The sequence below is a fragment of the Nerophis ophidion genome, linkage group LG10 (genome assembly GCF_033978795.1).
Source record: "Nerophis ophidion isolate RoL-2023_Sa linkage group LG10, RoL_Noph_v1.0, whole genome shotgun sequence".
In the NCBI taxonomy this organism is placed as follows: Eukaryota; Metazoa; Chordata; class Actinopteri; order Syngnathiformes; family Syngnathidae; genus Nerophis; species Nerophis ophidion.
In genome coordinates, this window is record NC_084620.1 from 25,349,397 (window position 1) to 25,361,488 (window position 12,092).

Consider the following 12,092-nt stretch of genomic DNA (forward strand, 5'->3'; position numbering starts at 1 on the left):
CATGTTGCAAGAACAATCAATCCCAGCCAATTTCATTACACACCAGAGATGATAGCTGATTAACAAGATACCGTCATTATTGTCTTTGAATGGTATAACAAAGAACGTGGCCTCTGTTTAAAAAAACGCTGTTGCCTAATGAATCGGTGGGTGCGTTGTACCACCTATTGTTTATGACGATAATAATACATTGTATTTATAAGTTCCTTTCTCAACACTTAACAAGATGCCAAAAATGAACAATGAATGAAATCAATGGAGAAATGAAACACAGTCAAGCAGTAGTAGAGTGAGTGAGCAACATTACAAAGAACGTTGAGTCTGACTTTTGACTGCAACTGTATCCAATATGTTTGTCTTTGGCTGCTATGTAAATACAGTATGTACAAACTAGCCTACGCTGTCAAGATATTTTCTTTGACACCACTTCCTCTCTGTTTGGCAAGTATGGTTAGTCTTCTCTCTGTGTGTCATCCACTATTATCCATTCGGCATCCATTGCACTGGGCGGGGGGGACCACATGATCCCTTCCAAGGTGTCTTATTGTGCCCAATGCGTTGAATTTTTTCTTGCCCTAATGTGGAATACGAGGAGGATGTCGTTGTGGTTTGTGAAATCCTTTGAGGCATTTGTGATTTAGGTCTATATACATAAACTTTGATTGATTGATATCATAATTGGCTATTAGTATTAATAAGGCTGAAGAAAACAGCACTTTAAAGAGTGTGTTCGAATGATCAATGCTGACAAGAGAAACTGAAAGCTAAACCTGCACCGTCTGTGGGTATATTACCTGGTGTCAGCCTCAAGGGGCTTATCAGGATGGACAAACGTTCCAAATTTTGCACTAAAAAAAAGAACAAATGACAAAATGATAAAAACCCAAAGTAAGAATATGAATGAAATTCAATGAATAAAGGCAACAAATAACAATAAAACAAAAAGTGAAAGAAGATGTGTCACATTAGAGCAACAGATGCAGTATAGTTAAAATGCCTTTCAATGAATTTATCAACACAGCCAATGAGGTTGTGCTATGGCATTTGTTGATTTGTCTCCATATTCCCTCAGGGAAAAACATAACTGTGAAGTCGAGAGATTTATGTCATATTGTTCCCCCATTAAATGGTTATTTTGCTGTTTGATTGCCCAACACACATCACTGCAGGGTAGGGGTGTAACGGTACACAAAAATTTCGGTTCAGTACGTACCTCGGTTCAGAGGTCACGGTTCGGTTCATTTTCGGTACAGTAAGAAAACAACAAAATATACATTTTTTGATTATTTATTTAACAAATTTGGTAAATCTTCCACCAAAAATATTTTTCTTAGTGGAATATTTGAGGTGAAGTAATCAGAAACTTGGATAGGTCAATAATTCATAATAACATTGATTTTGTTTCAATATTATGTTTTGAGCAATGACAGTTTGAAAGAAAAAAACAACAACTTTGTTTTATTAGTCAACGTTGCAACTTTTTCTAAATTACATTTAGCCTTTGAGCTTTTTTATTTCACTTTTGTTTATGTTTTTGTTTATTTTAATAGTATTTTCAGAATGTGCCGTGGGCCTTTAAAACATTAGCTGTGGGCCGCAAATGGCCTCCGGGGAACACTTTTGACACTCCTGCTATAGATAATAAAAAATAAAATCTGATAAATCTATAGGTAAAAAGCAAAGCCTGGCAACGCATGCGCGTTTATCATAACTCTCTCGCTCTCTCTGTCTCTGCCCCGCCCTCACGAATGTTGCTGCGTGCAGCACTTTCTTTTTGTTTTTAACCTCTTCTTAACCCTGAACGTACATTGAAAATACACGCAAGCCTAACTTAAAATGCCGAACATTCGAGGCATTTAAGAAACTCCACCTGGACAGCCTCGCAAAAGAGGACATATCCCGTGAAAAGAGGAGGTGTGGTCAGTCTATCGTAGCCCGGCCGTTGCTAGCATGCCTTGTGTTTTGTTTGTTTTTTTGATTGATTGAAACTTTTATTAGTAGATTGCACAGTACAGTACATATTCCGTACAATTGACCACTAAATGGTAACACCCGAGTAAGTTTTTCAACTTGTTTAAGTCGGGGTCCACGTAAATCAATTCATGGTGCCTCGGTGTGCTACTTAATATGTCCGTGTTGTTCGGTACACCTCTGAACCGAACCGAAACCCCCGTACCGAAACGGTTCAATACAAATACACGTACCGTTACACCCCTACTGCAGGGACATTGTTCCATTTTTATGTCATCCAGAAGTCAACAAAATATCAATACGATACACATTAAACAGAAGTGAAAGCTTGGGTGTTTGAAAAAAAAAGTTTGGCAGAGAAACCTTGTGATTAACAACAAACAACAAAATTAAATAGAATAAAGCTAATAAAAACAAACGCCAGCAGACACCAAAACGCATCAATTGAATTTGTTTTAATCAGCCCCTTATGTCATCAGTCAGCTAAAAATGTTTAACATGATATTGCTGAATAGACTATATGTGTAAGATTTTTCTATGACAGCCCAAATGTGTTGACACACACATAGGACGGAAGATGCATCGTTTGTTTTTTCAGCACAATCACCTCCTTTCTCACAGCCATTTTAGTGCAACTGCTAGTTTGCACAAACATTTTAAACTTGCTAAATATTGACACTAAACAGCGGCCGCAGGACCGTTGCAGTCTTGATGACTCACATTGCGAGTAGAGATGTGGGGATGTATATCGTAAGGGATTTCATCGATACTAACATAAATATTCTATATCTATACCTGTATTCATCGGTACCATGTAATGTCACCATCTTGTAAAGCCCACACATATCCATCACTGAGTTTCTATTCATTACAGTTAAACTCAGCTGGAAATAATATTTATGTATGGCATTCATGTGCAGAGCACAGACCTTCTACATGATGTATCATTTTAAATATATAATTTAAATGAATACAATAAATTAGCATGTTGGGTTGGGGTGCATTTGAGCAAGGTATGTTTTGATTCCACACAAACGTTGCGCAATGGAGTGGCTTCAGAAAATGACTGGAGACCTGCCAGCGGATGCCATCTTCCTTCACAGCATCTCTATGGATTATTATTATACTTGATTTTTTTCACTCTTTTGAGTGGATTAATATTGTCTTGTAGATTATTGGATCGCTAAGAGTACGGTTGATGAGTAAAGTGTGTTAAACACACTTCAAAGTGACACTAACTTTTATTAGCCTGCGTGACTTTGAGGGACTTGCTCTGTTACAAACTTTTGTGTAGTGTTGGTTCCTTATTTTTTATTACGCCAAGATGATTTTTAGATCCTACCCCTGTCTTTATCATGCGTGGCAGCGGCAACTGAAGTGAATGTGACAGCGTGTCATAGTCACTACGGTCAGCTGGATGAAAAACACCGATAGCATATCATTTGTCCAGAAACTTAACGTTCCTCCTGGACTGACTCAATTAGGAACCGGTACCAAAAAATACCGCTACTCTGTATACACCCCTAATTGAAAGTGCAAAATAATTATATTTGCATCGCCTTTTCCCAGTATTGTGGGCGTTCTGATTATTAGCATATATTTTGAATATACACGCTATATGGATTGTGTGCTATATTTTGCTCATTTAAGGAAGCGCACAGGCTTAGTCCATTAGCTTACCTTGTATGTCATTTATACAAACCTTAATAGCTTTTTGATTACATTATTTCTCCCCGTTCCAGCAAAGTGCACTCTTTTCTTGTCAGCAGGTAATATGTCATTCTTTAGTTTTTTTCCTCCTTAAGTCCTTAAGAAGTTCCTGCAGTCCTGGGTTCAAATCCAGGCTCGGGATCTTTCTGTGTGGAGTTTGCATGTTCTCCCCGTGAATGCGTGGGTTCCCTCCGGGTACTCCGGCTCAACTCCCACTTCCAAAGACATGCACCTGGGGATAGGTTGATTGGCAACACTAAATTGGCCCTAGTGTTTGAATGTGAGTGTGAATGTTGTTTGTCTATCTGTGTTGGCCCTGCGATAAGTTGGCGACTTGTCCAGGGTGTACCCCGCCTTCCGCCCGATTGTAAGTGAGATAGGCGCCAGCACCCCCCGCGACCCCAAAATGGAATAAGCGGTAAAAAATGGATGGACGGATGTTTGCTTTGCAGGCAGTGTGTTGCATTAATAATGACCAAATGGGGAACAACGCCTCTTAATAGGGCACTACTGTGGAACCCAATTAAGTTGGTCCTACTTACAGTATGTCGACAACCCGTTGATGTCGAACCTACTCATCACTTCCCTGTCCAATGTGTTATCTTTACTACTAAAAAAGTCCACTTGAGTTGACTTTGACATACATGGTCGACTCATCCATCCATCCATTTCCTACCGCTTATTCCCTTTGGGGTCGCGGGGGGCGCTGGTGCCTATCTCAGCTATAATCTGGCGGAAGGCGGTGTACACCCTGGACAAATCGCCACCTCATCACAAGGGCAACACAGATAGACAGACAACATTCACACTCACATTCACACACTAAGGCCAATTTAGTGTTGCCAATCAACCTATACCCAGGTGCGTGTCTCAACCATATGTATACTGTATATGTATATACGCTAACTTTCCAAAGTAGTTTACACAGTATATCCCACCCTCTTATGGCTTCTTGTACGTAATGACATAATTAGATACATATCTAACACATGCATGCGCATTAGCTTTAGGTATTGTTAGCTAATAATAGCAATTTGGATAGCTAGCGTTAGCTGTCATCGAATGTATATTCTATCGAAACAACAATATGACTGCAAATTGTTTGTCGTTCACCTTTGACTGTTCTTGATGTGGCCGTGTGAGTGACCGCCGTAAACCCCATCATTTTATACGGGCCGGTAAATATTTTTATTACATGAACTTGGTAATTGTAAAAAAAATATAGACAATTGTCACACAAATGTGTCCTGTTAAACCACTAATAGTTAAATAAGCTTGCCATTGATGTTCTTGTTATATGTCTTGCTTTTAAAAATGTTATTGTGAGGAGGTTGTAAACAACACCTTTAAAGAAACGGTTTAAAATGGGTGCACTTAGTTGACTGTATAAAACAACAGAGGAAAAATAAATGGAGTGTGGATCGTTGTTGAAAGGTCCACTTTACAAAGAATTAATGAAAATTGTTCATGAAATAAAGTAAATCAATATGAGCTAGCAACTGATTTAAATTGGCCTTTAAGAGCAAATATTTATTTAATTTTGACTTATTTGTAGGGGAAATGTTTGTGATTATTTGGAACATTCATCATATTTACTGAACATATTTATAACACTGCAGGTCTGTCTGACTGGTAACCAGTACATAAGTTACAAGCACATAATGCTAACCACAAGCATCACGAAGCTGAGAAACTTACTGTTCATTTACAACAAAGATGCAGTTGTCTTGAGAGGGGCCTCCTGATACAGGGTGCTTGCAGGTCACCTTTCGCTCATTGTGACTGGAAGAAAAAAAACACAAAAAAGAGAAAGATAAGAATGTTCCAAAATAAGTTAAACACAGTTCTTGCTGTCTTAGGGTTTCTACTGCTTGTCTTTTAGACTCTGGTGTTTTTTACCCACTGATTTGGCATTGTTTAATATGGGGTTGTCTATTGCCACCTTTGGTTTGAACATGCAGTGAAAACGACACTATCATGTAATTTGTAATTAAATAGTCTAACAAAAAAGGCTAAATAAACATGACCCATGTATTTAAAGACAAATATTTTTGTTATTGTTCGTTATTAGTATCAGTGTCAGCTTTTTCTCATTACATGATGCTGTTAGATATATTTTCCCATTTTTTATGCTTCATGGGTGGCCTGCGCGTCACCAATTGGACACCCCCGTTTGACCTAATCATACATTTGATTGTTTGTAGTGTGAAACATGTATACTAAATGATACAATACAAATATATAGTTATTTACTGTAATGACTGAACTCATGTGAAAGAGTCCTTCAATGCACAATAACATTTACCGTTCCCCCGGAGTCATACGCATGCGCAGATGCAGGGGTGCATGAATTCCAATGAGGGAGCATGTCTAGCCAGAACACCGGCAAAAAATGGTGACACTCGGTGGGGAAATGTCTCTACTCTACTTAGCCCGATGGTTAGCTGTTGGTTTTGCTAGTGTGACTCCAAGGAGACAAGCAGAGTAATGTGTTGTGCAAACGTCCAAGGGTGTAAGAATGTGTTTCAGATTGGGGTACACATACTGTATTGGTGACAGGACAGATCCATAGAAAATTTAGGCAGAAATATGTCAAATAGGACTTAACTATACATCGCAAAATATTCATAAAACACTATGTCACATGGACTGATTTTAAAGAGACCATATTATGATTATTTTTCCGACAACTCAAACACTTCTTTGTGGTCTACATAACATGTAATGGTGGTTGCTCTGTCAACATTTTGCATAGATTATGTTTTACAGACGGTTTTCTAGATGCTTTTTGACTTTCTTCAGGATGCGCTTATTTACGTGGCTCCACTTTGACAGCGACTCCACCCCTCCAACTTTGTTGGAGTTTTTAACACTTCCATAGTGAGTGTACTGACAGACTATACGCTACTTTGCATTAGAAATGGCACTGCGCAAGATGCATGTGCATGTACGAGCCTGTCTGCCCCACAAGAGGATAGAGAGAAAAAAGGAACTTATTGACTACATCGTCGGACTACAATGTTAGCTAGCAACTGATATAGTAAAGGTTTTTGGGTAAATTTATACCACGTATGCAAGATCCGGTGACGTCATCGGTGCGAAAAACCTCACAGGTTTAGCAAGTTCCGGCTCATTTGCCTCCATTGTTTAATTTAAAATGTTCTGGACTTATGCTGATCCCAAACACACAACAGTAGGTATAAATAGGTAAGAAAAGTTAGTTTTGCATAATAGGGCCTCTTTAAAATAATAACTTTCTGACATTAAAATACTAAAAGGTTTTTCAGGCAATGACAATTTATTGATGTTATTGATATAATCAAGTTTGTTGTTGCAGATAATTGAAAAATGTTGCAAATGATTTATTTTCTCCTCTTGCTACGGCATACTTTTTGCACCCAGTAGCTTCCGTAGCCTCTGCACTCCCCCTTATTTTCTCAGCGGCACACCTAGCAAAACAAGGCTAATGCTAACACTAACGAGATTAAGATATTTGTTCCAAAGGAAAGAACATGGATGTCGTAGTGGCTTGTACAGCCCTTTGAGACACTTGTGATTTAGGGCTATATAAATAAACTTTGATTGATTGATTGATTGAATAGTGTTGTCAGTACTTTAGATTTGCGGCAACAGCTGTGGTACAAATGACTGCACGCAACAAAGTTTGTTTAAAAAAAGGCAGTAGCACAACGAACCTACTCAAGCATCTAAAAACCGAAGCCTTCAGTTGAGTGCAGTAAATGCAACTCTAAGGCCCTGATTACACTGTATACCAAATCTGATTTTTTTGCCCTAAAGTGACACATCTGATTTTTTTTGCCTGTCTTTTCGCATCAGATTAAGACCACATTAAGAGGTAGTTCAAAAAAGATTGGAATCTGATCTTTTTAAATGTGACTTCAGTCTAAATGCAATACGACCTGAATGCGACCCGTATGTGACTTTTTCGTCATCTTTAGGCGAGCTAAGTCATTCGTGAAAGACGCAGCCGGCCAGCGGAAGTAGATACTTCATCACAACATCCAGTTTCAATGAGCAAAGTCTTTTTTCGACGTCTGAATTTTTGGTGCATCACTAGTCAATAGTGTGCAAATAATAGGCTATATGTAATACATGAATATATATTTTGTTTCCGAAAAAATAGCAATTGTTGAAGGACCGGAATTGACGCTGTGGCGTATTTGCTTACATGTTATGTACAAACCCTGTTTCCATATGAGTTGGGAAATTGTGTTAGATGTAAATATAAACGGAATACTATGATTTGCAAATCATTTTCAACCCATATTCAGTTGAATATGCTACAAAACATATTTGATGTTAAAACTGATAAACTTTTTTTTTTTTTTGCAAATATTTATTAACTTTAGAATTTGAAGCCAGCAACAGGTGACAAAGAAGTTGGGAAAGGTGGCAATACATACTGATAAAGTTGAGGAATGCTCATCAAACACTTATTTGGAACATATTACTTTAATTTATTTCCATGTAAGAAAATCATACATTTTTAAGGTGTGGTAACTTGTATTTTATTTTTTAGTAGTAGCAGCGATTTCCTTGTTCATTTACAGAACCTGATCAACTTTCTTTGTTTTCATTTTATCGAACTGCGCATGCAAGTTATGCCGAGGCCACATTGGGGCCACAGTGGGGCATGTGCGCATTTATACTGAAGTCTGATAAAGATCACATTTTATTTGCAGTGTAAACACTCAGCTGGGAAAAATCATATTTCGAAAAAATCAGATTTGGGCCACTTTGGCCTGCAGTGTAAACATAGTCTAAATGAGGAAGACAAGACTGTAACAACAAACAGACTTAGGCCAAAAAGCAACTTACTGTGGTGGAATCATTTATACCAGGTACAGTATGTATGATGAGACCATGTATGATGAGAAAGAAGCACGGTGGAGAATGATCACTGAAGCAGTCCCTCAGCACATCGCTAAGATGTGTGAATGAAAAATCCTGCGTTTATCCACTTACTTGATTATTTATTTTCATACCATGCATAATACTATATTTAAATTTACAGAAACATTTTATTCAAAAAAACAGTTTTATGTTAGAACTGTATTGATCTTAGTGTTGGAGATTATTATTTGCATTCAACGTGCAATGCAATACAGAAATATTGCTCCCCAAAGGTAGCTCTCAATTAGTTATTTGAAAATTATTCCATAAAAAAGTACAATTTATATCTTCTCTAAAAAGAGTAACTTTATTCAAATTAGAATGTTGCTAAAAGTAAGATGCAGTTTATGCAGTGTCATTTAAAGGTACTATTTTTTGATCAACTAAAACAGGGGTCGGCAACCTTTACCACTCAAAGAGCCATTTTGACCCGTTTCACAAAATAAAGAAAACAATGGTAGCCACAAAACTCTTTTGAAATTTAATATGAAATGATACTGCATACAGAGTTTTTTTTTTGCTTTGTGCTATGTGTAAACCAGGGGTCTCAGACACGCGGCCCCGCACCTCAATATGAAAATGTAATGTTAGTGCGGCCCGCGAGTTTTATATACAAGCCCCTTGACAGCGTCACACCTGCCAACCCTCCCAATTTTCTCGGTAGACTCCCTAGTTTCAGAGTAATTATTCTCTCGAATGTACACTGGTGTTCACCCAATGAACAATAATAAGGGCGTACAATGATGGCACTACCGCCCTCTACAGTTTGTACAAATAGCTTGCCAGCTCAAAGAATTGTTTGACGGGGCTATTGCAGACACAAGTAAGAGACTGCAAGGCATCCTTATTCAACAGCAATACAGGTTACACTGAGGGTGGCCGTCTAAACAACTTTAGCACTCTTACTAATGTGCGCCACACTGTGAACCCACACCAAACAAGAATGACAAACACATTTCAGGAGAACATCCGCACTATAACACAACATAAACACAACAGAACAAATACCCAGAATCCCATGTATCATATACACACAGCTCTCCAACAAAACCCATCTGGATCAGTGCAACTGTTTGGCTAACAAAAATGAAATTAGCGTGATGCCTCTCACGTCCAAAAATACACAAAATGTTTGCGTCACTGACAACTCAGTGTTGTGTCACTTTACAACCTGCGTTCAATCAAATGAGATTACAAAACATTTTAGCTAGTGCTGACATTGTTGGTAATTTAGCAAATAAATAATAGACAAGTGACCTTCCCAAAAAACAAATGGCAAGACTTTATAAACAAGTCATATTCATGGTAACGTACCCTACACATTGTTTTATAGAACGCCTGCTGCATCTTTCGCTCCTCTTTTAACACTCTCAAAGTGAGAGCAGGTGAGTGAAGAAGTGACCAGTGACACGACGATGACTTGCACTTTCAAAATGAAAACAAAATCAAATAATTTTCTTCTCTGCGATATATTTTTGGGTGTGACAAATGAGTCTGTTCTCAGTATTGTCCACACCTTGTGCATCTGATAACAACAGTGTAGTAGTACAAAAGTGGAGCGAGTAAAATGGGTGAAACGAAGCAATCGGCTGCAGCAACCTAGGGAAAAGATTGTTAATGTAAATGTTCCAGTTCGGCATGTTGATGAAGTTTTGTGCTCTACACAATGGCCTCTGGCGTCGACGGAAGCACGCTTCACGGTCTATTCTCTGACACCGCGATTGTGGAAGTGCTTGATTTGATGTGCAACATAGACTGCTTTTTAAATGTTATTATCACCGACGATCACCCTCATTTAATGGTGGCAGCCAAAATTGTGATTGTGATTTTAATTTGATTAATTGTGCAAGAAGTTACAGTCTCGTTACACATATGCTTAATGCTGTGTAACCTGTCATTTTTACTCTGTTTAACAAAAATTAACAAATATTTAATGTCGTATTGGTTGGTATGTGATTCCACCATGTTGTGTAAATCAAACCTTTAATGTAAATCTAACCTCGCTGCTACCTGGGTCACACCTGCTATCAAATAAATAAAGTCATACACTACAGGAATCATCTCTGTATCAAGTGGTGGCAGTAATAAGCATCTGTGCATCGAAGAAAAAATGGCTACATTTTAACAGCCAGTTGAAGAGCTCAAATGGTAATGTAAAGTGCAATCCCAAAAGAAGCAAAAAAAAAAGTAAATGTTGTATGCATTCAGAGTTCATCCAGCAAAGACCACAACAAGAAATACTGTAGCTATGCCGGTACAGATTGTTCCAACAAGCTCATATTTGTATGGGTATGCCTTGGCAGCAGTCTGTGTGAGTAATATTACATCACAATCTACATCGTAACAGTCTGCCAATACATTTCCTCTCCGCATAGATGTAACAACATAGCACATAGACAAACAGCAGAATTACACTGTCCAGATTGTTGACTCACCGGAGGAATAGTAGAAGGTGTTAAAGAGGTAAACAATCAGGCAAGCAGAGGATGGCTGGCTTGTCCAAGGGCTTTTTTTCTGAGAAGGCAGTGATGCTGCAAGTGCAAGTTGCTGCTCAACAGCACTCCCTGCCTTTCTCTCTCTCCTCGTCTACTGCTTACCACACCATTATTCAAATATGTCAAAGGTGTGCTCAACGCCATAAGGAGTTGTAAAATGTACTGAGGAAATACTTATTTTAATTTTATGGAAGGGCTGCAAGATTCCGCAACAAATGTGAATTACCGCTCTCTTGCTTAGAATTGAGATGGTGATCTTCTGAGTCAATTGTTGTCACATGCACATGTAGCATGATCATGGCCATGTGCTTGCACTTAAAATAAATAACATTATCTTGTTGTGCACAGACCAAAAGGATATTTAGATATTTAATAATATTTTTGAAATTCATGGATTTTCAACAATTATTTTGATAATCCTAAACAGCACCAAGGCCGACATACATGGTAGTAACTAGACCTAAAAAAAGAAGTAGCGATCTCTGCCACATTTTAATGCAAAATGAATACATTGATACATTAGTAGGGCGATCCAGACACAAACACACAGTCCGAAACTCATTTAAATTTTTACTGTCGCAAAACTCAGTCATTATGCACCAATCACGGTTAAAGCCAGCGAGTTACGTTTACAAAAGTCGAAATTTTGAACTTCAACAGTACAACACAAATGGGACTGAGAGTCTTACAAGATGACCGCTGATGTTGTGCAGGCTCAATGTGAAGTAAGGACGGCAGGCAGGAACTCCAGAGCTACTTTTTATCCGAACACAGCCAGTCTCTCGTCAAAACACAGCAGCCTGTGTCTAAAATACCAACAGCACACTTCATGGGCCTTCACAATAAAACGGCTGTGCGCTAAATCCTGTCGAACGAAATATGTGTCTCAGTAAAACAGCTTACACAAGCATGTTTGCACATTTTCTGTAATTATTTTGGTTTTGCTGTGATGACATTTAGGACTTTTTTTTTGTTGTTGTATTCAAAATTGTTGAAATGTAC

At 38.2% G+C, this 12,092-nt stretch overlaps 1 protein-coding gene across 20 annotated transcripts in view; it reads right to left on the bottom strand.

Moving 5' to 3' along the window:
- The window catches only part of LOC133560538 (pleckstrin homology domain-containing family A member 5-like), a 162,527-nt gene that overhangs the window by 65,223 nt on the left and 85,212 nt on the right, over positions 1 to 12,092 (bottom strand). For 17 of the 20 annotated variants that reach the window (XR_009808475.1, XR_009808477.1, XR_009808478.1 and 14 more), the window contains exons 4-5: positions 5,380 to 5,463; positions 795 to 848 (exon numbers count right to left, since the gene is read on the bottom strand). Coding sequence is in view for 13 of the 20 variants with exons in the window: in XM_061913155.1 (XP_061769139.1) it covers positions 795 to 848; positions 5,380 to 5,463 (138 nt within the window). In the remaining 7 variants the exon portion in view is untranslated. Of the gene's footprint in view, positions 1 to 794; positions 849 to 5,379; positions 5,464 to 11,030; positions 11,077 to 12,092 lie in introns of those variants that run through there. The other 3 variants (XM_061913156.1, XM_061913157.1, XM_061913147.1) reach the window with 3 other exon arrangements.